A 25,789-nucleotide genomic window follows, 5' to 3' on the forward strand; every position below is an offset into this window, starting at 1 on the left:
GATGAAATTCCCTTGTGGGCTGCCAGAAAGCCTGTAGTATATCCTCTTAAGAGTATTTCTTCCAGGATCTACCAATTAATGGGGCCCTGGAGCAAGAAGCCACAGGTTTGGGTTCATTTAAAAGATCTTTGGATGCAAAGGCGGCCCAGGAAGTAAAAAAGGCCCAGGAAGTAAAGTATTTCCTAGGGACAAGGCCAGAAGCACTGAATCCTACAAGTTTCAATTCTCAAATCCTACACTTTGTATGACAGAGTTAATATACACAGGGTTAAGGGGGTGGAATGTTTTCCATGTGCTGCACAAACAGGTGTTCCAGCTCTAAGGACAGCTACTGCAACTGAGTGCAAAAATTTGCCAAATGCATGTAAATGCCTGCCTCTGAGCAAAACGGAAGGGTTACACACAACCAAGCTCTCTGACCTCCGTCCTTAGTTTAGCTACTTTAAATGCTGCCTACGTCAAATATTTTTGCCCAAACAAGCCAACTCCCGCCCCAAGAAAATCTTGGCCTGACCTGAATAACTAGTGGTTTGAGCTGATTGGGCTCTGGGCCTTCCAAAATGCACCCAAAAGCCATGACAGCTGCGTCTCGGTATCGCCAGTCTGGGTTCTTAATGTGTTCTTTAATGAAGGGCAGCACGTGCGGAACAATGTCATCTTCACAGCAGGTTGCCAGAAGCATGAGGCAGACCCCAGCTGCTTTGCAGGGATTCCAGTCATCATCGTCGTCATTTTCATCCTGCAAAGAAAACCGCACGCAGGTCACTCTGGGCACAAATACCCTTTGCCCAACAGAACTTGGCTTCTAGCACTGCAGACACGCTTATCTGGCTGGCTCTGAGGGCACGGAACGTGAACAGGTTGTGTTTTGACACAAATTCAGTCTACACTACGGACCTAAAAAGCAAATGTCTATTATCCTAGATCTCTTTTCTTCTCTCATGAATGCCCCGCTTTAGATCAGCCAGGCTTCCTACACTTTACTCTGGGTGCAACCACATGGTCCAATCACCCAGGCTATATCTACACGCGCGGCTTCTTGCGCAAGTAATATGCAAATGAGGCTAAGCATGGAATATCGCCAAGCCTCATTTGCATACCTAATGAGCCACCATTTTTTTCAGAAGAGGCTCTTGCGCAAGGAGTGTCTACACTGCCCCTTCTTGCACAAGAAAAACCCTCTTGCGCAACGCCGTTACACCTATTACTTTTCAGGAAGAACGGCGTTGTGCAAGAGGGTTTTTCTTGCGCAAGAAGGGGCAATGTAGACGCTCCTTCTTGCGCAAGAGCCTCTTCTGAAAAAAAATGGTGGCTCATTAGGCATGCAAATGAGGCTCGGCGATATTCCATGCTTAGCCTCCTTTGCATATTACTTGCGCAAGAAGCCGCGAGTGTAGACATAGCCCCAGGGTGGTCCAATCACCCTGGTTCCGGATCATGTTAACAACGTCAATCCAACTCTGTTTTGAGTCCTGCTAGAGTTTCCCTGCAGGAGCCCATGAGAACACAAGTACACAGTGAAGAACATCTTCAAAACAAAGTGATACTCTTTCACCATTTAGATCAACCTGTAAGCACAATACAAGGCCAACATGCATGGTATTAACACCTCTGTGAGTTCTCTTTTGCCCAGTTAACTGTATCTCTATCAAGAAGCAGCATGCCCAAAGCATCTCTTTCTTTGTGACAGTTCACTGAGACCTTTGGCAGCCTCTTGAAGCCCACCCAACAGCCCTCTTTCCCAGGGTCTGAGATTTTAGGTCTCCTTTGACCCAGGCTTAGCCTTGGAAAAAGTGGCTCCATCCAAGCTGGAATAGGTTAGCTAGGTAGCATCTGCCCACAGCTGAGGTGCCTGCTGTTGACCTAACTCCTCTGAAGGGGCACATCTGAGGTTGTCTTATGTTTTCTGACTGGTTGTTGAACGATCACGTACATTTTCCTGCGACTGAACTCTGCATTCTCAGTCTCAAATAGAACAGCCATTAAAAATTACAGACATTTTCTAGTGTCAAACTGGAGAAAGCAAACGAATCTAATGCTACATGGATTTATTAACTTATTTATCATCATGTTAACTAGACTTGCTATAGCAAGTGATTTTATTAGGTTTAATTTGTACTCGGTTCCAGTCTAAATTAGCCTCTTAGAAGTCCTCATAAAAAACAAGAAAATGTGGTACTAAGACAGAATTTAAGATTAAAATACCATAATACAGGGTTCTAATTATGTTCTGTAATTAATCTCACAAACACCAAAGACTTCATGCTAAATGATACTGCAGACTCATAACCTATCAAGCCCCCGCAGTACAGTAATCAGAAAGGGAAACCTGCCTTACAGAAATGCTGTACAATAATGAAACTACCTGAAGTGGCTGGAACTAGCAATTGCATCCATTGCAGCCTCAAGTCTCAGTTTGCACAAATAATGCATCATTCAATCAGAGTGGTGCATGATCTCTCATCATAGACCATGGGCTGCTGCATGAGGGGTTCAGAACAAGCATGCCTTTACCAATAGCTGTAGGGGGAGCCTAAAGGATCTTCCGGTCCCAGTTCATTAGAGCAGTGTTTCCCAATTTTATTTAGCCACGGAACCCTTGTAAATGTGGAAGAATTTTGAGGAACCCCTAACAGCTGGTGGAGAGGGGGAGGAGGAATTTGTTTAAAAAACAAAAAAAGCCGCGCGCACACACGCACACACACACAAGGGAGTGGACCAGGGAGACCTGGGGGCCAAAATGCAGACACGCACGTCCCGAGCGGGCTTTGGAAACGTAGACTGGCAGCTGGGGAGGGGAGGTGTCTGAAAGCCAGCAGGAAACCAGAAAATAAGCTGCCATCTTTGCGTGCTGGCTCCTCCCTGTCTCTTTAAAAGGAAGGGGGTGGAAGGGCGATTGAGTTCTCGCGGAATCCTTACTTTCACTTCACAGAACCCCAGGGTTCCGTGGAGCACCACTGGGAAACACTGCATTAGAGAATCATCTATGAAAATAGAATATCAATTCAACGAACGGGGACCACCTTATTGAACATTCTATGGTACAGCTGGACTGAGCCTACCAGCCATCGCGTGCGTCACTGAAGGCTGGTGCTATCAATGTAATGTTCTTGGCGTGCACAGACAACACAAATCGTAAGGAATCTGCAACTTACCTGTTTAGTTAGTGTCTGTGTGAGAATTGGGACCAGATACTGTAGTGCTCCCTTAGCATAAAATTTGCTAGTGTGCTCTGGAGGCCTTCCTTGCTCTGCCGCCTAGAAAGGAAGGTTGCAAAACAGATCTCAGAGGCAGCACAGACACTTCTGAAAACAATCCAACGGAATTAGCGCGACGCAATATACTTTAAGAGCACCAGCAAAAGCTGGAAGTCTTTTCCCAGAAGGACCCCTTGAATTCTATTCTAATGAAAAGTTTGATACACATGTTCAGTTTGCTATTCCACAGGTGCCTGCTGCCACTCCCCACATTGCACAGACACGCTTAAGACAAACGGCAAATATTTATGCAAATTAAACAATTACTAAAAGCCCCCGAAGGGTAGTTAGCATACAGATCAGATTTCTCTCCTTGCTCATGGCTCCTTTACTGTGGCAATTTTGGGCACTCAGCAGAAAAATGCATTTAGTTCCTTTTTAAGAAGGAAGTTTAAACTACTAGTTCTTGGAAAGAAAGGATTTGCATGACGACGATGACTCCATTTTCCTTTTCAACCCACCCACTCTAAAGAACATGAGCTACTGTTATTTTAGCCAATTGCTTCTTATAACCAAACCATAAATCTCATGAATTGCGCACACTGCAAGAATAATCCTCAAACTATTTCTAGGGGTAAAATACTGGTGCCGGTAACACTAGACCCCAGAACATGTAAGTGATGTCACTGGCTCATGGTGCAGAAATTATTATGCAGTGATTAGGCAACAAAAAGGCAAATTAAATTTTATTTTGGTAAATGTAAAGTAATGCACAGTGGAAAAAGTAATTCCAACTTCACATACAAAACGATAGGGACTAATTTAGCAACAACTACTCAAGAGAGATCTTCAAGTTATTGTGGACAGCTCTCTGAAAACATTCACTCCGTGTGCAGCAGCAGTCAAAAAAGTAAACAATGTTAGGAATCATTAAAAAGGGGATAAGAGAATATTTTATTGCCTCTATATAAAACCATGGTACACCAACATCTGGAATACTGCATACAGATGTGGTCGCCTAATCTCAAAAAAAATATACGGGAATTGGAAAAGGTTCAGAAAAGGGCAACAAAAAACATTAGGGGGTTTGGAACGGGTCCCATATGAAAAGAGATTAAAAAACGGGGACTTTTCAGCTTTGAAAAGAGGAGAACAAGGGGGGATATGATAGAAGTCTATTAAATCATGACTGGTGTGGAAAAAGTGAATGAGGAAAAGTTATTTACTTGTTCCCATAACGTAAGATTAGAGGTCACCAAATGAAATTAATAGGCAGCAGATTTAAAAACAAACCCAAGGATGTTTTTGTTTACGCAGTGCAGTCAACCTGTGGAACTCCTCGCCAGAGGATATGGTGAAGGCTAGGACTTTAACAGGGTTCAAAAAAGAACTAGATAAATTAATGGAGGATAGGTCCATCTATGGCTATTAGCCAGGATGAGTAGGAATGGTGTCCCTAGCCTCCGTTTATCAGGGGCTGGAAATGGGCGACAGAGGAGGGATCACTTGATGATTCCCTGTTCTGTTCAATCCCTCTGGGGCATCTGGTATTGGCCACTGCTGGAAGACAGGACACTGGGCTAGATCCAGTATGACTGTTCTTATGTTCATTATTATTAACAGATCTAGGAAAACTCAACCCAAAAAAACACCACTCATGTGGCCCTGTTCAAATCAAGGTCTAAGGAAGGACGCTAATGAGCCTTAATGAGGAAAGAGCTTGAAGTTTTCCAAGGTGGTGAGAGCTTTATGCACATAGTTCAATGCCAAGTGCAAACGAGTGCATGTTTTCACTATGCAGCTATATCATCCACATGTTCACAGAATGGGAAGTGACGGTCTAGGAAGGTGTCCAGCAGAAAGGGATCTAGGGGTCACAGTGGACCACAAACTAAATCTGAGTCAACAGTGTGACACTGTCGCAAAAAAAGCAAACATGATTCTGGGCTGCATTAATAGGAGCGTTGTGAGCAAGACCTGAGAAGTCATTCTTCCGCTCTTCTCTGCGCTGATTAGGCCTCAATTGGACGAGTACTGTCTCCAGTTCTGGGGGCCATATTTCAAGAAAGATGTGGAGAAATAAGAGAAGGTCCAGAGAAGAGCAACCAAAATTATTAAAGGTCTAGAGAACATGAGTTATGAGGCAAGGGTGAAGGAATTGGGCTTGTTTAATTTAGAAAAAAGAAGACTGAGGGGGGAACATGATAGCGGTTTTCAAGTATCTAAAAGGATGTTACAGGGAGGAGGGGGGAAAATTGTTCTCCCTGGCCTCAGAGGATAGGACAAGAAGCAACGGGCTTAAACTGCAGCAAGGGAGGGTTAGGTTGGAAATCAGGAGAAAAAAAACTTCCTAACAGGATAGTTAAATACTGGAAATAAATTGCCTAGGGGGGTTGTGGAATCTCCATCACTGGAGATTTTAAAGAACAGGTTAGACAAGATACCTGTCAGGGATGACACAGACTGTGCTTGGTCCTGCCATGTGGGCAGGGGATGATCTCTCGAGGTCCCTTTCAGTTCTAGTATTCTCTGACTTATGGGATCTTGCTTGTCTTAAAGTGCTAAAAATCATGCCCAAATGCTTTTTCAAATAACCAAATCATAACCTAAATTTAATCAGAATATTCAAAGACATCTCTTCATCCCTGTTAAATTTCAATTCCCAGCCATACGGGCCAAAAAATTCTTAAGATCTGTTCTATTCCCATCTCTGAAGGGCTGAAGCATTTTGCTCCGGCTTTCCCAAAAATGTTACCTGAAGAGAGCCACACGCTGGAGAATTTCAGCCTGATGGATACTAATTTTGAGAATTTAGGAAAGCAACTTACAGGGATTTCTATTACACAGCTTCTGTAGTAAGTATTTCCATGGCACTCAAACCCAAAAATATTTGGGTAGCATGCTTTCAGCAGCGGGTTGGACTCAACCTCCTGAGGTCTCTTCCAACTCTATGATCCTAAGATCAGAGCACGTTATTGGCCAAAAACAACGAGCGGAGAAAAAGCTTATACTGCCGCTAAACACACACAAGATACTTGCAAATACAAAAGGTTGTTTGTAAGCTCTTGACAATCACAAATCTAGCCAGGGAAGAAATTTTGCTACTAAACAGCTCTTCATAAAGTCAGCAACCCGAACTGGAAGAAGCCAGCATAATGCCTTGTATTCCATGCAGCCACAAGTCTCAGCTTCTGTAACAGATATGCATCACTTAATACTCAGAGTGGTGCATGATCTCTCATCATGGACCCAGGACTGCTACACAAGGGGTTCAGAACCAGCTCTCATTTAAAAAAGGGCACCTTGGAAGAACAAAGAAGCTTCCAGGCCTGGTTCTGTCCCTGCTTTTCAACGTTTTGAAACCATGCTACCAGCTTTACTCACCTAACACGGATCCCCACAGCCACCAATTCCAAGCTCACCTCAGATGCTTCAATAGCCAGATCCATTTCCTCATCGCAGACATTTGACCAGAATTCTATTCCTTGCAGAGCCACCTCATCAATGTCGCTTTTCATTGCTTCAATTGTGATCTTCAGAAACATGACAGGGAGAGAAAGAGAGGGTAGTTTAGCAAAAGTTATTCTACCTCAACATATGGCAGCATGGTACATGGGCGCAGACTTCCTGACACTGGAGGTAAATGAAAAGAACTCTTTTCTTGGGGCTTGTCAACACTTACACTACAGCATAGACACTACCTAAGCCAGCAGGAGAGGTTCCCCCATTGGCATAGAGATAATCTACCTCCCCCAGAGGCAGTAGGTAAGGTCAACAGAAGATTGCTTTTGCTGAACTAGCAACTGTCTATACCGAGGGCGAGGTCTATCTAGCAACAACTTTCAGGGGTGTGAAAAACCTACATGTTGGTGAGACAGCCATGCCAATACAAGTTCCCAGTGTAAACCAGTTGCTAAACAAACCTCCTCGCTTCAGGAATATGACCGAGCAATAGGGATAATATTCTTTAAGGGCTGCAGAACAGCAGTTAATTGTTCATGCACGCTTCTTAAATACAGGTATTCAGTACCACGCTCTAACAGCAATGCAACTCCAATCATTGGTTACATGGATTTCATTGGAATAAAGGCATGTGGAGGGAGACCTTACCAAAAAGCTAGAGAAGGCAGAGACAATACTGTTAGAAATTTGTGTACAGGGACCTGCTGGTGTGTTTTTTGTTTGTTTTGTTTTTTAAACACATTTCGGAGGTCTTGCTCATGAAGTTATTGCTGAGGCTTAGTGGTACAGAAGAGGGTCGTTTGGGATGGGAGGAGGCAAACTAGGACATGGAAAAATCTGGAGACATTGGAGATGTGTGTCAATTGCGTATTCCATTATTTATCTGAAATTAATGTGGTCTTACACTGTCCCTTCAAAATATAGTTCTATCTATGTGTGATTCTTTAAGTGAGACTAATTGGAAATCAAGGGGCCGCGGCTGGATATTAAAGATTCTATGACTCAGTTTAAAAAAGTTTCCCCCATCATTACTATGTAATGCTCTATGATAGTTAGCTGCAGTTCTCTGTCCCAGAGATAGCTGCATTATAGCTGGACTGTAAGCAAACACCTTGGAATGCTCTGCAATTGTTCAGGAAGAGAAGTCCTATAGAAATTAAAACGAGAAGCAGCCATTCCTGTGAAAGTTAAAATCCACTAAAATGCAGCCGTAACCAGGCAGACAGCAGATCATATTTATATTTAGACTCAGCATTTAGTGCCCTAAGTCTGTAAAAACAAGAAACAAAAAGGACCAGGTGTGGTCTCCTGGGACTACAGCACTGCTGGGTGATTTGTGAATCTGCAGTATTTAACAGCTAGGTGCCGAGCCATCCTCAAGTAACAGCCGCCATATAGAAGAAATGGGAAACAAAATTCCAGTGTGGAAGGGACAAAAACGTATTTCCGCATCACACAGTGTGGCACTGAATTCCTACTTTAAACAAACAAGCAGAAATCCAATCCTGGTAAACAGATGGGACAAACTTAAGAAATTTCCAGGAGTGTTTCTTAGATTATCTATGCTTGGGATTTATTATTTTTCAATCCATTTCACACACATAAAAGGCACTATGAACATAACCGACAACTATTGCTGTGAAGAGGCGAGATGCTTTGATGTTCAGATTTAATAATCTCTTTGCCGTACTTAATCTTGGCATTAAAGCAGGCGGACCAAGAACCAGGAATTCTGGGCTCTATTCCCAGCTCTGCCAAAGAAATCTAACTCAATCTGTAAAAATGTGACCACAACACTAGGATATAATTAAACAGCTATCATTGCAGGAGAGGATGGCCATACAAGGATTCATTCTCTGTGGAGGAAAACCATTATAAGTGCAAAATATGGCTATTGCACAAGTGGTCCTAACCCACTCTAACAAGGAAAGATGCCCCCCATTGCAGACTGGGGGATGTGGAGAAACATGAAGTAGAAGGCCATCCCTTCCCTCTCCAGCTTTTGCAGTACAGGGGTTGGAGTAGCAGAGACAGAGCAGCAATTTTCTTGGTTCCTGTCCTTTTGTTTACAAAGCACCAGCACCCTGGAGTTAAGCTATTAGTTCATTGCTGATCTACAGTACTCACGGCAAAAAGAGCAGGACCCATGTATGTCTCCATATACTGATAATACAGGGACATTATCTTCACCAAGTTCTGTAAGGCAGCCACTCGTACCTGTCATGGAAGGAAGCAGGTCAACAGATGTGATGTGACATTTCTCTGAGCACATCAAGAAGCTACAAGAAAAATAGTACTCGAGTTGCAACTGTCACAAGCCTATTTTTCAGCAACTAATACTCAATATTAGCACATCTGTAGTCTAACACAAACAGCAGAACTAAAACAAAGGGAAGCAAAAATCAATGTGATTAGCGATTAAAATTACTCCCCAGCCCCACTAAAAGAGCTGATGTACTTATTTATGTAGCACTATTTTGCTAAATAGAACATTTAAAATTCTAGCAGTCACTGGACAGTGCAGCGACAAACAGTTCAAGACATTCTATCGTCACTTACTCTTGTATCTGGACACTGCGTTGCTTCACAGACTACTTGCATAATAAAGTGCCTTTCAGACTGCAAAAGAAATAAAGAATTATAAGTGCATCATGCAAAAGGTTTTAAAAACCTTCCTATGGGATTGCATTTTAATTCTTTGACTCAGCAAGCACCTGATCCCTTCAGAGTTATTGCCCTCGACATTACATTGCTACAAGAGCTAGGCAGCATACAAGCAAGCCACTCAGACAGTGTTTTCATAATTACTTTCAAGTGATAAGCAGCCCACTGCAACTGTGAATGCCAAATTTGAATGTCACATGCAAATAGGCACATTGCTCTAATCAGACAAAAATGGGCACAGCACAAGGGCAAATCAGTCTTTTTTTTTTAAATAAAAAGCTATTGTTGTTTCCTAGATTAATTTCAGCAATTATTACAAAAGATGACAAAACCCAGTTGAACTAGGACACTAATTTTTTTGGGAAGTGTTATAAAAAGATAAGGAATACAATAATTTAACGTTCTATTTACTACTCCCAGGCCCATGTAGAGGGCAGAAGTCCACTACAAATGCAATCTGAACAGATTACCCTCAACTAGCTCATCAAACTTCAAGGCCCCAATTAAAAACAGACAACTGAAAGGCTGACTAGGGAAAGATTTTTATTCAGAGCATCCAAGATAAAAATTTAATTATGAGTTCCATCTTCCATAAAATCTCTATGGTAAGAGCATGAGGGAGGTACTGAACTCAGAGGGCCAGAGGTCCCCATTTTAAATTCCCTACCCTCCTTACTCAACTTCAGAGGCAGAGTCAAAACTAGATTGCTGCCACACCATTAAAAAAGTGCTGATCCACCCTTAGCCTGATCTATGCTAGAGAGTTAGATCAATGTAAGGCATTTTACAACAACCTAAGTGTCTACACTAGAATGTAGCTATCACCAATGTAACTCAGCTCCTGCCCCAACTTAACTCCAGCTGGGTGAGACGTGTAGAGCTTTGGTCAATGTAGTTAGGTCAAAAGTGTCAACATAGACACTCTGTTGCTGCCCTTCAGACACTATCCCACAATGCTCCACCCCGGGGCAGTTAAATTGGTGCAAGCGCTCCTGGTGAGGACATGCACCGCCAACACAAGGAGCGTAGTGTGGACATGCAAAAGCAACTGCAGTGGCAGCATATCAACGTAACTTAGGATAACTGAATTCTGGAGTGTAGATTTGCCCTTTGGCTGTTACAGCTACACTCCAGAGAGAAGAGTTTGATTAGGACACAGTCTTTCTAACAGGCTAAACCCTAAGACCGTTTCATATTTAGGGTTCCCCCCCCCAAAAAAAAGGTCAGAGATGATTCCTTTTCATTTTATTAGGTCTTCTCCAAACACATCCACAGTATTTCTACAATCTACATTATAGCTAGGGATGTAAAATCCCATTTTAAAAGTTTACCAGTTAGATCAGTGGTCTCAAACCTTTTAAAGGATGAGATCACTTTTTGAATTTAAGTGCAATCCAGGATCTACCCCAAACTCAAATACCTGTGTCTCATCTCCTTCGTGCCCCTTCTGAAAGGCCCTGTCCCTGCTCACTCCATCCTCCCGCCCTCCTCCATTCTCCCTCCCTTTCATAAGACAGGGGCAGAGGGTTGGGGTCCAGGCTTTGGTCTTGGGCTAAGGGATTTGGAGTGTGAGAAGGGCTTTGAACGGAGCCTGGGGCAGGGGCTGGGTGCAGGAGGGAGTACATGACCATGACAGGGATTCAGGATGCAGGCTTCCGCTAGACACTGACTACCACAGGTGTGGTAGTGCAGTGAGGCTAAAGGTAGGCTCACTCCTGTGCTGGCCCTGCACCACTCTCAAAAGCAGCCAGCAAACTCTCTCCATCCCAAATCCTGTTGTGCCCCTCACCCCCACATTCAGTGGAGGCAGAATACAGGGTGGGAGAGGGAAACAGCTCCCAGGCTAAGGGAGGTGCACAGCAGCGGGGCGAGGGGGAGCTGCAGTTGACAGCCTCTTGGACAAACCAGTCAAGATCACCTAGCAGAGGCTCCAAGATCTACCAGTAGATCCCGATGGACTGGTCGGTGACCACAGAGGTAGATGTTATGTTTAACTGGACTCCCGCCTGCGGCATGCCTGGCCAAGCTGCCTATTCCTGGGTAACCAGTTAACCCTTTAACATCCCTAAAGATAGCAATCTTTAGAACTTTTAAATCTTAGACATGAATCCAAGTCTCAGCTATAATGGAATTATGCATCAAGCAAACTTCAGCGTGGTGCATGATTTCTCATCACAGACCATGGATTCGCTCCTTGCCTTTTGCACACGGAGTTCTGTTGCTTCCTTTACTCACCTCTTTGTCAAAGTTTGCTTTGGTGAATTCCAAAGAGTTCAAGAGTGCATTAGTAGCTGCTAGCTTCACATTGTTACTGGGCTCTTCTTTTCGCATCCCTTGGATAATGGCTGTGAGAATCTCATTGGATTTGTCCTGAAGCTGCTCCGGGTCCTGAAACGAGGAATAAATAGCGGTGAAGTTATCTGATGGCTTGCAGACAACATCTATGTATCAAGTTGTCCCTGTTCCACACAGTCTGGCAATGAATACTACAGCCAGCGGAAATTCAGGTCCTTTGAGGCCAAAAGACCGATTGTTCATTCGAAACACCATGAGTCAGATATGAGCCACTTAACTCTTCATTGTGACTCCCAGGCAGTGCATAACAAACAGGGTCAGCGTTTCAATCACAAGTGTTAATTAGTACCATTGCTTCAAGTCAACAAGGCTCACACTGCCTGCCTGGGCAATGTTACAGTGAGGTCAGACAACTGCCCATTTCCACTCTATTATCATTTGAGCACAGCGGCATAGATCAGTGGCCATACTCTTACCACTCTGCCTCTTATAGGCCCCTATTAGCTATAATGCTAGAGGCTCTTGCAACAATCAATAGCAAGGAAGGACAGCTATTACCAAAAATAGCAGCAGCAGTTAATCATTCAGGACTGGGGGGGACTAAAGGATGAATACAGACCACCACCACCATCACCGGACAAAAGGAATCTCTGGAATGCAAGCTCCTATGGATCCCTTAACTATACTACCAGGATTTATCAATATCACATTGAGGCACAATACTAAGGAAAGCAAAAGGAAAAATTCATTTTAGGAATAATTCTGTTCAGCAACCCAGGACAAACAAAAATCCACTATGGATTAGTGACACTTCATTATTTGCTTCCAGACAAACGGCTGACATGCACTTAGAAATCCTGGGTGTATTTGTAACGGACAATGGTTGACCTGCAGCCCCCCATTCCAGCAGCAGTGATTGCAACTTTGGAATCGCCTTGTCATTTTACTATTTCTCCCCCGCCCCACACACACACCCCTGTTTACTTGCCCCAGAACTTATTACTGAAAAAGTTTTAGTTTTCAATTCAAATCAGTCAGGCAGCAATTCAAACCCTTCAGACACTCAGTGCAGCGAGAGGCACACTTATCTTGTCATGTGGCTTTCAAAATCTGTTTCTCTTCTGGTCTCTCCGGCTGCCTTATTTTGCTGTTTTCTTCCTCTCCCTGTTCTGACTGACACTTCTGATATTGTTCTTCACTTTACCCTATGAGGCTTCCCTTTCTGCCTGCTCCCTCTCTCTCTCCTCTTCAAGGAGGGGCCCTCCTTCTGCAGTCCTTACACGTTCTTCAGACCTCTCCATCTACCATGGAAGCTTCCCAAACTTTGATTCCAATATTCCTTCCTTTCTCCTGTAAAAGCGACACCATCTAAAATATCCCACTTGCTATATGAGCAGCAGCAGCAGAAGGGTAAAAACATGTTTATCCTATTATGTGTGGACCAACAAGATGTTTGACCATAGGCTGAAAAGCGGAAACAGACCTCCTGCTTTCTTGTGAAAGCCATCATCGTGCAGAAAACGTGCCTGACCGCTGCCTTTATGAACATCTCTGGCTCTTATGAACCAGATGCACTGCACTGTGTACATCCAAAGGAGCATGTCTGTACTCTTTGCAAAGCATAAGAAGAGACAAAACAACCATTCAATGCCCCTTAACACAGAAAAAGCCAGTTTTGGTTTTCAGCCTTATTCCAGAACACAGGGTTTTTAAGTGCAGTTCAGATCAGCCACTTGTCCTAAGCACAACACAGCTTGATACTAAAAACAAGTTGTCTATAAAAGTTAAAGCTACTATTTAGGGTCCTTGGCTGGAAGGTGCTGCATAGAGCAAAATATTTTTGATAATCTATATACAGATACCTGGAGTTTAGCCCATGATGCAATGAAATAATTTAAACTTTTGAGTCCCCGGAGAAAACCTCGGTAAGCATTCGCCACCTAGCTGTGATCATTTTACTCAACAAGACAGTCACCTGGGTTCTTAAAATGGAACCCATCCTCACAGAATGAAATCTGCACTTTACTAAAGATGACCTGGATTTGTGTCGCAAAACCAGGTCAATTCTTTCTTCAGGTGCCATTCTTTAGGCCTTTGGAGGGAATCCTGCTGCTGCCTAACTCTTAGTACAGACATCCTCCGTGCAGGCTACAAGTCAGCCTAGAAGGTGCATTGCAGTTGATTGGGAATAGCTGTTTAGAGAACACAAGTTTCAGCAGCAGAAAGGGTGAAGAAAGAGGACAGTGCATAGCACATATGCAAGAGAGGCACTTACAATATCCTGACAGATGTAACCAATTGCCTCCAACGTGGATTCTTTCATGTGCTCAGTGCTGTGCTGATTTGTAACATTAGCTACCAGCTGAGGAATGAGTTCAGGCCACTGGTTCATGGGAATCTCGGCACAGGCAATGCCCGCCACGCACTGTGAGGCTGAGCTGGGTCTGTATGTTTCTGTACCCAATGTCTGCAAAACCTGGGGAGAAAACAGCAGTTGAGTCAGACTTTTCCAAATCAATTTCATTAGTCTGCACATTCATCATTTGCTATCAGTGGCCCAACATAGCAAGACAAATCTAAAGTCTCTCCTTGATGGGGGTGGAGAAGGTCTAGTTAAATTTAACTAGCACAAGTTAACTGGTCCATTTTATTTTTACTCAAACACAGATTGAAACAGATCAATTTTCTCCTTTTTCTTCTACAGACAAGTACTTAACCCCAGCATCTGACGTGTGTTGGCCCATATAATGACCTGGTTGGGGTTTACTCACTCCAAGCAGCAGGACTTGTCTGGATTATTACATACCCATTTCTAATACACCCATCATATTCGGTGAAGGATGCCCATATACAACGATTAGGGCCCTACCAAATTCCTGGTTCACTCTGGTCAGTTTCATGGTCAGAAGATTTTTAAAATAATAAATTTCATTATTTCAGCCATTTAAATCTGAAATTTCAGTGTTGTAACTGCAGGGGGCCTGCAAGTTGTGGCGAGTTGCAAAACTGCTACCCTGATTTCAGCACTGCTGTCGGTGGAGATCCTGCCTTCAGAGCTGGGCAGCTGGAGAGTGCTGGCTGGTATCCCAACTCTGAAGGCAGAACTGTTGCCAGCAGCAGCACATGGGCATGGATGGCACGTTACAGTATTGCCACCCTAACTTCTGCATGGCTTCCGACAGAGTTGGGCCCTCAGTCAGCACCTGCCACACTCGGACTGCCCAGTTCTGAAGGTAGTACAGAAGTAAGGGTGGCAACCCTGCAAACTCCCACAACTCCTGTTTGGGTCAGGATCCCCAATTTGAGAAATGCTGGTCTCCCCTGTGAAGTCTGTTTAGAGTAGACGCACACAAAGACCAGATTTCATGGTCCGTGATGCATTTTTCATGGCCATCAAGTTGGTAGGGTGCTAACAATAATGAACTACATATACGAACCATGAAGGGAACAATTCCCCTTTGACTGCTATAAGATTATAAACCAGAAAGTTTACCAGCAAAAGAAAGGAAAGCTATTCAACTTAAAGAATGACATTTATCTGAAGTAATCTGAACCCCATTTTTAGACACAGTTGGGCAAAGAATGCTGAGATAGCTGAAACAATGCTAAACTTCCATTCCAACTCTCTCTTTTCTGCTCCTACTTCCCGCCCTCCACCCCTTTTTTTGGCCTGAGTATATACATTTTTTAAAATTTTCTCACTAACATGTTATGCCTCTCTGATTCTGCATTGCCGGGTCTTGCAGATTCAATGAGTTGTAAAGTTACATAACTGTATAAGTTTTAGCTAATCCCATGAAACACGCAGCACTTGGTAAACGTATACATGTTGAGAGACATTTACCTCTTTGTATTCACTGTTTGTGAAAAATAAAAATAACAAATCCTGGATCAATGGTGCTCCAAATCAAAAATATAACTGGACAACTTATGAGAAGATGATCTTTGAGTGGTGCGGAATAACATTTTGTTATGTCTATTATAGTCAGAATCTCTGAAAGGAAACCGGTAAGTCAAACTGCCCCAAGAGAAAGCACTGACCTGCTTCTGGTTGAGTACGGTGGTACAAATTGTGATCTTTCTGTGTATTCTAACTGGTTGACATGCTGAACAGTCTTTCTAGTCACTTAGAGCAAAACATTTAGTAGACCCCACTTCAGCAAGTAGCTTCCATTTTAAAAGAATTTTAGTAATTTCAGGGTACTCTGCCATTCCATGTATCCATATGGTAGGTACAGCACCATGTGGCATTGCAAGTTCTCCCAAACTACCTCACTCTATTGCAGGGCTACTCAACACAGCCCGCAACCCGTTTGTTTGCAGCCCGCGTTGTGGCTTGAGTTTACGCAGGGGCTCAACACGCGGCCTGCGGGTGGGAGCCAAAACAAAAAAGGAGTCAATATAATCATGGTCTTCTGTTGAGATGCGTTTTAGTAGTTAAATTCCTGGACTGTCATTGCTCATTCAAAGTGCTGTCGAATGGGTGGAAATTGGGTAAATGTTGCATTTTATTAATATCAGCAGAACTGACTTAAGTGGGGCCTGTGTGTTGTGTAGCATTGCCTGAATCTTTGTATTCATGCCTGTCAATGTGAAAGAAGCTATTTGCATGTACATGCAACCACACTTAAGTTGCTGCCCTTGGCATGTGCTGTGAGTGTCATTGTGGCCTCCGGGGCTTCCAAAGTCGAGTAGCCCTGCTCTAACCCAGGGATTCCCAACCTATGAGTGGAGACCCAAATATGGGTCGCCATTACATTTCAGAAGAGTCGCCAAGTGTCTCCCCAGGTGGCTCTGCCCTCTCTCTCCCCCCGTTATTTAATTGCCTTGGGTCACCACGTCTTCCTGAATTGTCAAAATGGGTCCCCATCTGGAAAAGGTTGGGAACAGCTGCTCTAACCTTTAGGAGTGAGGGGAAAGCTTCCATGGCCATTCAATCTTTGGCATTTGCAATACCAGTAGGAGCCAAATGTGGCAGTGATTTTTGGATGAGAAAGAGACTGGTATTACTGGTTGATAATTAGTGGCCTAATGTGAAATGGTTGGTGTAATTTGTCAATAAAGTCCCAAGACAATTTATGTCAACTGCACCTGAATTCCAGCAAGGGCATCCTGTTAGGTTCCGGTCTCCCATCTAGCACTTCCCGGATTGAGAAATTAGGTTCTGATGAGTGTTTCTCCATGGGGGGAGTTCTTCTGTCTAAATTGTGACTTTCCCAGCAAACCAGTCTGCCCTAATTGGTCAGCATCTGCATGCTGCTTTCTCTTCAAAGGCTTTTTAACTGCCCGGTTTTATGTTACCACATTAGGACTGTTAAATTGTATTTAATCAACTAATCGTCTAATCGATGGAATTTCTATTGACTAGTCAATAAGAGGGAAAATTGCAGAGCTGCAGCAGGGTTAGTTCCCAAACCTGATTGCTAACCTCACTGCAGCTCTGCCTTTTAAATGTATTAAGAGCCTGGTGGCTCTTAATACATTTAAAAGGCTGAAGTGCAGCGGGGGAAACCAGGCGTGAGCCGGGAGAGCGGATTCCCAGCTCGCACCTGGTCCCCTACTATGCTGCTGCCTCCCCTGCCCCCCGCTGAGGTGGGGCTGGGAGGAACCAGCTTTTAAACTGGCTTCCCCCAGCACCGGTTCCTGCTCCCCAACCCCTTGCTGCCTCTGATACAGGCAATAAGGGGTGGGGAAGCAACTAGCCGAGTCACTACTCAATGTAGTCGACTAGTCGCTTACATCTCTATGCCACATAGCTCTTTCTAAGCACTCCCCTATATTTATATTCTTAAAGTGAACGTTACAGAGAAAATATATTAAAAACAATAAAAGCCTACATGCATGCTAATAGGCTTACCAGAAACGTATTCTCCCCCATCCCACCAATGGCTCTAGCAATCGGCCCTTGAAATCCTATCAAAGGTCTCCTCCGCCTCTCCCTCCCCCCAAGTACAAGTTTATACCAGCTTTTAGACCAGAGCCAGAACACACTGACTTGTCAAACTTTTTTTTTTTAAAATACAACTCAAGTCTTTGATCTTTAGAGACCATGAACGTGGGATCAGTCAAACAAGGGTTATCTCCTCAGGTTGAAGCTTCAAAAGTTTGGATCTGGAGGTGAGAACTTGCATTCATCCCGGCCCCACCCGAACCTGGTATATCTCCTAGGAAATCCATTCAATTCAGTTTGTTCCAAGATCCTTATCTTGCATATCGTTTAAAATAGCTTGCAACAATTCCCAGATTTTACAGTAGACAAGTCTCCTCCCCAGAAACGTTACATAGAATCTCACAATAATGCATGCACTTTTCATTCATAATACAATGCTATTTAATTTACAAAGCTATTTAAAGGGACGAGGAGTCCTGCGGCACCTTATAGACTAACTGAAGTGTAGGAGCATAAGCTTTCATGGGCAAAGACCCACTTCGTCAGATGCATGTGACGAAGTGGGTCTTTGCCCACGAAAGCTTATGATCCTACACTTCAGTTAGTCTATAAGGTGCCACAGGACTCCTCGTCGCTTTTGCAGATTCAGACTAACACGGCTACCCCTCTGATACTATTTAAAGGCTTAATTCAATCATTCAAAAATATTGTGGGAAATCGCCATATCTGTCATAATTCCCACTTAAATTCCAAACAGGAAGAAGAGTAGTGCAAATGAGAAAAAGCTAGTCATTAGCAATAAAACCAAAAAGTTGTCTCAGTTGATCCCTTGAGCATATGATCCAATGACCATGAGTAAAGGATTATTTTAATTCTTTCAAGGGACAGTGTCAAAGGCAAGTTAAACTGATGAGTTCTCTTTCACATACAACATGGCAGCTCCTAAACTGGGATCTGTTATTTGTCATCATATTGTTAACAAAAACTACTAAATTTCCTGTCACAGATTGTCAAAACACCATGACCCTTTTCTCCCCCATCTGAAGCAGTAACTGAAAAGAGTTAATCATCACATAATTTCTATCATAATTGATCATTTGTCTGGGTGTCTTTGAATGTGTATGCAGAATGAGGGGTGGTCCATTTGCACCCAGAATGTACACACCATGTAGTTCCACACAGATCCAAGTGCGCATCTTTAAAAGTCAAAAATATAACCAGCATAAAGGAATCCCTGGTTGAGAGCGCATGACCTATTGTTATCAAAGAACATAGCATTTATCCATTGGAAAGCCGCTATTTTCAGGCTAGCATTACGTCTTTTCACTCTTACTATTTGATAGCACAGCTAAACATGCTTGCCATCTCCTCTGACAGTGCACATGTGTACAAAGCTCAGATAATCTTTCAGCACCTGAAATCTGGGTAACTCACTACCTGTTTTCTAGCCATCTGGCCGTATTTCACTGTTACGTGGCGATATGGCTATAAAGCGACATGTACAACTGGAAAAAAAACCCTAAGTTCTGAAGTCATTAGGCTGGACAACTGCTGAAGAAATGAGCCTGTGGTGTACAGTTACTGGAGGTGAGGGCTATGTACATTAGCATGGGTTGTCATTGAACATCTTGAGATAAATTATCCACCTTACTTTATATAAAAAATTCCAATAGACTTTTAAAGGTACCTTTGAGTAGCTGCTTATGAAAATACAATAAATAATAAATAAAGCCCACCCTTACACAATTTCTCTCACATACCCCCAAAACAGTGTTCCCTCTAAGATTCTCTAACCATGAGCGGAGTGAGTTTTGGTTTGTGCGCCAATATTGATGTCATGGGTGCTGGTTTGGATGTGTGCCACCATGGCACCCAATTTATTAACACACATGTTCCTGGATGCCAGAGCTGAACCCCCATGTTCCCTGGCCATGCGGCAAGTCCCGTTCCCAGCCCAGCTGCCAGAATAGGCCCCAACTCCCCCGCCACATGGCGGCCTCAGCCACCGGGAGTAGGCCACCTCCTACCACAGCAAGTCCTGGCCTCCTGCCCTAGCAGCTCCCTCACCACGCCATCTCAGCTGGCCCTGGCCGCCGGAGCATATGCTTGCCACACAAGTGCTACTGCACAGCTCTCCAGGGGAGAGGAACTATACCCCAGCCATGTCTTGTATACCTCCCTAGGGGTACACGTTACAGTTTGAGAACCCCTGAAAGCAAGCAACAAAACCCTAAGCCTCAGCTTGATATAAATTTTTTTAAAAGGGTTATATTCTACACCAGAGGCAGTTGCATTTGTGCCTTCTCCTATCCTTCAGCTCTCTCAGGTGTGTTCTGCCATTTAATGCTTATGAAACAGCTCATCAGATTAAAGGTACTACAGCAACATGAAGTATTGACACAAGTACAAATGAGGTTCATTGTTCCATAATAGCAAAGCAAGCAACAAAAAGATATTTCAAACAGTGAAAAATAGAACAACTGTTCATTATTCAGTCCCATTATAAGAAAGGGGATAAATTGTTTGCAAGTGAATGGACACAAATCGAATCCTCAGAAGTTACTTACATAATTCTTGACTTCCCTGCGAGCATTGGCATCGATTGCAAGCCATCTCTGTTGGTATTGGGCCTTGACATCTGGATCCTTAGATGTCAAAGAGTTCTTGATCTGTAAACCAGCTGCAACTCTGGCAACTTGGCTGTTCCCTGGATTTGCTAGCACTCTGGACAGTTCCACAAGGAAAGTGGGCTGGTCAGGAGAAGAACACATGATTATCAATGGACACACACATACTTCTTTAATCTACTCTTAAAAGTCTGAGCCATTAGGTTTTTCTAACTAAAGAGAATTAAACTTTTACCTAATCAAAAAAGAAAACATTCTTTGGGACAGTTGGTACTGTATCTGACCAACAGCATACTGCTGCTACTGTACAATGACTGTTTTATCCCAAGATTACGGACGTTAAGCTCCTAATTAGAACTGCTGGAAAGCAACGTAACTAGATGTTGACTTTGAGTGCCTCAAGTAATCTGAAAAAATCCAACAGTTACCTTCCATGATCCCACTGTCTGTTTAAAATATTCCTTTAAATAAAGCACTCAGGTCTTACTCCAAGGCCTGTATCAACCCAGATTGGGTATTTAAAATTAACAGGAATTTTAAAACCACATGTAATAAATATTTTCTCCAAGGCCAGTTTCATATTGGAATTAATGCTTTTTAAAGCTGAAACCAGGTGGTTTGTGTATATCAAAAATATTTCCCGCCCCAACAAAGGTATTATTTATGCAGGTCTATTTCATGTATGTATCAATACCAGCATTTGTATGGTTTGGTTTTAGTACTGACTAGTAAAAAATTCCTTGGGATTCAGACAATTTGCAATTTGACAGCTCTATTTTTGCTTTGTGTGGTATGGAGAAAAAGCTCCACTAGAGATGCTCCTGTGCCAAGGCTGACCAAAGTGTTGTCACCATTAAGAAAGTATGTTTTTCAGTGCAGTTACTCTGGTTTCAGTATTAACTCATATAAAAGTTGATTCAGACATGGTGGAAACAAGTCTTCCTGAAATTATTTTGCCTGATTTAGAATAGGATTTAACCAATTTTTTAAGTTGATGCAACTGCACTCAGTCAATAAAAAATTTTCTATTAGAAACCAGAGCCTAAGAAAGACTACTTAAAGTTGCTAGCAATAATTTTAAGCAGACAGTGCAGGCAAAAGAACTTGTGTTCTCTATGGTCCAAAAATCTCACCAAAAAAGTTAATAAAGCTATCAAATTACCTGTTTTAACACCCAAAGTGCAGAGTTAGTAAACAAATATACAGTTTAAACCCCCCATTCAAAGCTAAATCAGCCTTGCAAAAATATCCTGACAAATGCAAGGCCCTAGGCACAAAAATCTACTTCTCTACCTTTTAGGATAATGAAAAAGCTGATTTTATTTATTGATCAAAAATGCATTCACGCTCAAGACAAAATTTTATAAGGCTGGATTAAATTAAAGGTGGGGAAAGCTTTCAGGAAAGATGGTTTTGGAATAGAAAGTGATAGTGTTGCAAGGACACATCCCTTGAAGGGAAACAGTGGGCTCAACTCCCAAAATGCTATATATCTGATGAAGATTACGCTAGGAAAATACACTATAAATGCGAGTAGCCAAAAGCCATCAGTTCTTTATTCTCTCACCTGCCTGCCTCCCTTAAATGATCAGGGTATTTTTGTTTGTTTAAACTAGCAACAGCAGCTTTATTCATTCTAGGCCTGAACTCACAATTCTAATTTAGAATTTAATTCTTCTAAACTGCAGACCCAAACCCAAACTTAGTGTACATGTTCTCATGGCTTCCACACACACAGAAGCATTGCAACAAGATTCAGCAAAACCAACCAGCCTCAGACAGTTTAATCAGCTAAACCAAAGGATTCCTCAACATATCCCAATGTTTCAGTGGTGGGCTATGATTCATTAAACAGCTAGCCACAGAACTGGAATGAACATGAAACTATAAGCCCAATTGTTAACGACTCTGATTGCCAGAAGGTTTCACAAACCTTTAACATTAAATTATGTATCAAAAAGCTGCACAGCTTGCATTAATGCTGGTGAAGAGGAAATGTAGAAGGGTGGCTGAAAAATATTCAACTTTTACCTCCCATTCATCAGGGTGCATCTACACTGCCAGGCTTAACTCGAAATAAGCGACGCAAACTGACTTACATCAATTGCATATCTTATTTTGAAATTAGGAGCATCTACACAGTACTTATTTCAAAACAGAGCACCCTTCCTCTGACTTCCCTTACTCCTAGTACAATGAGGGTTACAGGATTCAGAGTAAAAAGTCCTCTAGCTTGACAGTATTTTGATATTATTTCAAAATAACTGCCTGCTGTGTAGATGCGGACCAAGTCATTTTGGAATAGCACTAGTTTATTTCGAAATAGTGTTGCAGTGTAGATGTATACTCAGTCAAGTCAGTGACAATCTTTACAGTAGCAAACAGGAATGCAATAATTCTCCCATATTTAATCACCCAAAAGAACCAGAGATTGCCTCAAGGATGAGTAGAGTAACAAGGCTAGGAATCAGGCCCTTACACCTTTTTTTAGTGTAATAGTTGTAACGTTGTACCTTAATTAGGCAAACATATGCTAACGGTAGAAAGTATTTTTAACTTTTCTGCACAATCCTCCCTTGAGTTTAATAGGTGTGTAGGATGCTAAGACATGCTACACACAACATGCTAATGGGAGTGTGCCATTTGTAGATTGAGTACCCTTTTCCCCTGGAACAAAGTAGCCCCCACCCTTTCCTTTCTCCCAGGGGTGGGGAACCTTTTTTTGGTCAAGGGCCGCACACAAGTGAGAAGAAAAAAAAACCTAACGAAAATCCACACCCCTCATTGATGTGCCCCCCCCAATGAGAAGAAAGTCACTCTCAACATTCTCCACACATAGCAGAGCCTTGGAAAGCCCAGGCTAGTAGATTGTGTGTGTTCCAGCCCCACAGGGGCTGGAGCACCATTGCAGACTCCCCGATACTAGGGGGAGAGGGAGCCCTAAGCCTCAGTGGCCAGATCCAGGAAAGCTTGGGACTGAATCTGGCCCCAAGACATGAGGTTCCCCACCCCTGCCTGAAACCTATTCTAAATCTGTTCTAACTCCACCCAGGACAGTAGACAGGGGTCCCAACCCGGGTGACCCCTTCACCTTCTGGCTTCTTACCTCTGGGTCAGAGACGGAGGTGGGAAGGAGGGGAGAAGCGCCCCCTTCAGAAGAGAGCAGAGGGCTGTTTCAGGGGGAAAGGGGAGCGGGATCTGAACAGGGTGCAAGAACCAAGGGCCCAGCAATGAAAGGGGAACAGGATGCAAGAATCGAAGGCCCGGCCCGAGGGAACCAGATGGGCCTGGCCCAGTGGGGAAGGGGAAGGGGAAAGGCCTAGGGGGGCAGGCAGAGAAGGACCAGCATGGGAGGCACGTGATGCAAGGGGGGGGTGAAGGAGCAGGCTCCGCATGGGGGGGAGCGGGGCCCTATGGCGCTGGAGGGCGCTAGGGGGTGTCCCAGCCCCCCCCCCGGCCCGCGCTCCCCACATGGCCCGCAGGCCCCAGCGCAGCACACGCAGCGCGGCGCAGCCTACCCTCCCCCCACCCCCGGCTCCGCGCTCCCATTGGCCCGCGCGGCTCGCGGGCGCGCCGCCATTGGCCGGCCGCCGCCCCGGCTGGGCGCTGGCAAGTTGGGCTGCGCCCTCGATGGCGGTTCGGCCTGCGCGGGGCAGGGCGGGGCGCTCCCTGCCCGCGAGGGGGGGAGGGGGGGATGGGATATCGGGGGGGGGGGACACCCCGCTGCCGCCCGCCCGGCCCGCGGGCCGCTCACCAGGTTCTCGATCGCCGCCTGCTCCAGGAACTTCTGCGCCGCCTCCAGCTCCGAGCGGTCTGCGGGGAAGCGGGAGCCGGAGTCAGTCCCCGCCGTGGGGCCCCCCCCCCCGCTCCGCCCCTCCCCCCCCGGCCCGGCCTCCCCTCAGCCTTCCCCCCCCACGTGCCGGCCCTCACCCGGCGAGACCGTCTTCTCCAGGATGGTGATGAGCTCCATGGCGGCGGCGCGGGGCGGCTCCTGCGGCGCGGGGGGGCCCCCGGGGCGGGCGGCGGCTCCGGGCTGTGGCGGGCGCCGGCGGCGGAGGGAGAAAGGGCCGCGCGGCAAAAGGGGGGGGGGACGGGAGAGCGCGCGCGCGTGTGCGCGCGCACACACACACACCGACGAGGCGGAGCGGGAAGGGAGGGGGGGAAGGAGGGAAAAGAGAAAAAGGAAGGGGCGGGCCCGAGCCAGCCGCGCGGGCGGAGGGAGAGGGCCAGAGCCGGGCTCGCGCCGCGGACGCCGCACGCTCTCATTGGCTGGCGGCGGCCCTCACGCTCGGCGCTCATTGGGGGCCGGGGCGCGCGCGCGGCCATTGGCTGAGCCGGCGGAGCGGGCCGCCCATTGGCCGGGCTGGGCGAGGGCGGCCCAGGGAAGCGGATGGAGGGGCCGCAAGCAGAAGGTTCTGAGGGGGAGGGGCCCAGTAGGGCCAGGGGCCGTTGGGGGAGGGGGGCTGAGGAGGGGCCGTTGGGGGAGGGGGGCTGAGGAGGGACCAGTAGGGCCAGGGGCCGTTGGGGGGGGCTGAGGAGGGGCCGTTGGGGGGGGGGGCTGAGGAGGGACCAGTAGGGCCAGGGGCCGTTGGGGGGGGGGGCTGAGGATGGGCCCAGTGGGGCCAGGGGCCGTTGGGGGAGGGGGGCTGAGGAGGGGCCGTTGGGGGAGGGGGGGGGGGGGGGGCTGAGGAGGGACCAGTAGGGCCAGGGGCCGTTGGGGGGGGCTGAGGAGGGGCCGTTGGGGGGGGGGGCTGAGGAGGGACCAGTAGGGCCAGGGGCCGTTGGGGGGGGGGGCTGAGGATGGGCCCAGTGGGGCCAGGGGCCGTTGGGGGAGGGGGGCTGAGGAGGGTCCAGGGGCTGCTGGGGGCCCCACTGGGCCTTACCTTCCTTGGCCCCACCCCCAAGGGCCGCTGGCCCACTGGGTCCTCAGCAGCCATTGTGGGGGGGCAAGAAGGGGCCGTTGGGGGGGGGCCCAGAGGGACCAGGAGCTGCTAGGGGAGGAGGAGGGAGGTGGGACCCAGCAGGGCTGGAGGGGGGATGCGGCCAGGAGTCGCTGGGGAGGAGGGGGCAGAAGAGGGTGGACCCTGCCCTGAGGGGCAGAAGCTGCTGGGGGGGCCTGAGGGGGTGGGGCCTAGTAGGCCAGAGGGGCTCCTGGGGGATTAGCAGGGGGCCATCAGGAGCTGCTGGGTTCTAGAGGACTTCTGGGGGTTTGGCCATAGGGGCAAGGAGCTTCTGGGGCTCTGTCAGACTGGAGCCATAATAGAAGTTATGTAGGGCCTGGGGCTATAGGGAAGGACTTGAAGAGAGTGGGCCCTAGGCACTGGTGCTATACTGGAGGGGAATGACTGAAGCAACAGCATGCAGAGGAAGATGTAAGAAACTCATAATGGACAATTCTGGAATCCTCTGCCCACTGCAGCAGTGCCATCATAAGGTCAGGCAGCTAGTAGTTGGTTTTTGCTCTAATGCAAGAGAATTTCTAGCCCAGATGTAATGATCAGGCTAACAGCTGTGGATTATCTGCTTTTCAATAGGAGCTGCAGCTCAAGTGGCTGGGTTATAGAAGCTAGGTCTGGGAAGGCTGGTTTATTTCATCACTGCTTGGTACGAAGGAGACACTGTCATGGGTAGGTTCCACAGCTTGTCCATCAGAG

The 25,789-nt window shown here is 45.7% G+C and overlaps 1 protein-coding gene across 2 annotated transcripts in view; it reads right to left on the reverse strand.

Moving 5' to 3' along the window:
- Nucleotides 1-24,247, reverse strand: part of KPNB1 (karyopherin subunit beta 1) — a 40,534-nt gene extending 16,287 nt beyond the window's left edge. Inside the window, exons 1-10 of one of the 2 annotated variants that reach the window (XM_075911408.2) lie at nucleotides 24,066-24,238; nucleotides 23,890-23,948; nucleotides 20,076-20,258; nucleotides 13,894-14,094; nucleotides 11,559-11,711; nucleotides 9,219-9,278; nucleotides 8,787-8,876; nucleotides 6,620-6,730; nucleotides 3,156-3,257; nucleotides 515-739 (exon numbers count right to left, since the gene is read on the reverse strand). In XM_075911408.2, the coding sequence (XP_075767523.1) occupies nucleotides 515-739; nucleotides 3,156-3,257; nucleotides 6,620-6,730; nucleotides 8,787-8,876; nucleotides 9,219-9,278; nucleotides 11,559-11,711; nucleotides 13,894-14,094; nucleotides 20,076-20,258; nucleotides 23,890-23,948; nucleotides 24,066-24,105 (1,224 nt within the window). In that variant the 5' untranslated portion in view covers nucleotides 24,106-24,238. Of the gene's footprint in view, nucleotides 1-514; nucleotides 740-3,155; nucleotides 3,258-6,619; nucleotides 6,731-8,786; nucleotides 8,877-9,218; nucleotides 9,279-11,558; nucleotides 11,712-13,893; nucleotides 14,095-20,075; nucleotides 20,259-23,889; nucleotides 23,949-24,065 lie in introns of both variants that reach the window. The other variant, XM_089774019.1, reaches the window with a different exon arrangement.
- Nucleotides 24,248-25,789: the final 1,542 nt, after the last annotated feature.

Source organism: Pelodiscus sinensis, chromosome 29 (genome assembly GCF_052426305.1).
Source record: "Pelodiscus sinensis isolate ZL-2025 chromosome 29, ASM5242630v1, whole genome shotgun sequence".
NCBI lineage: Eukaryota > Metazoa > Chordata > Testudines > Trionychidae > Pelodiscus > Pelodiscus sinensis.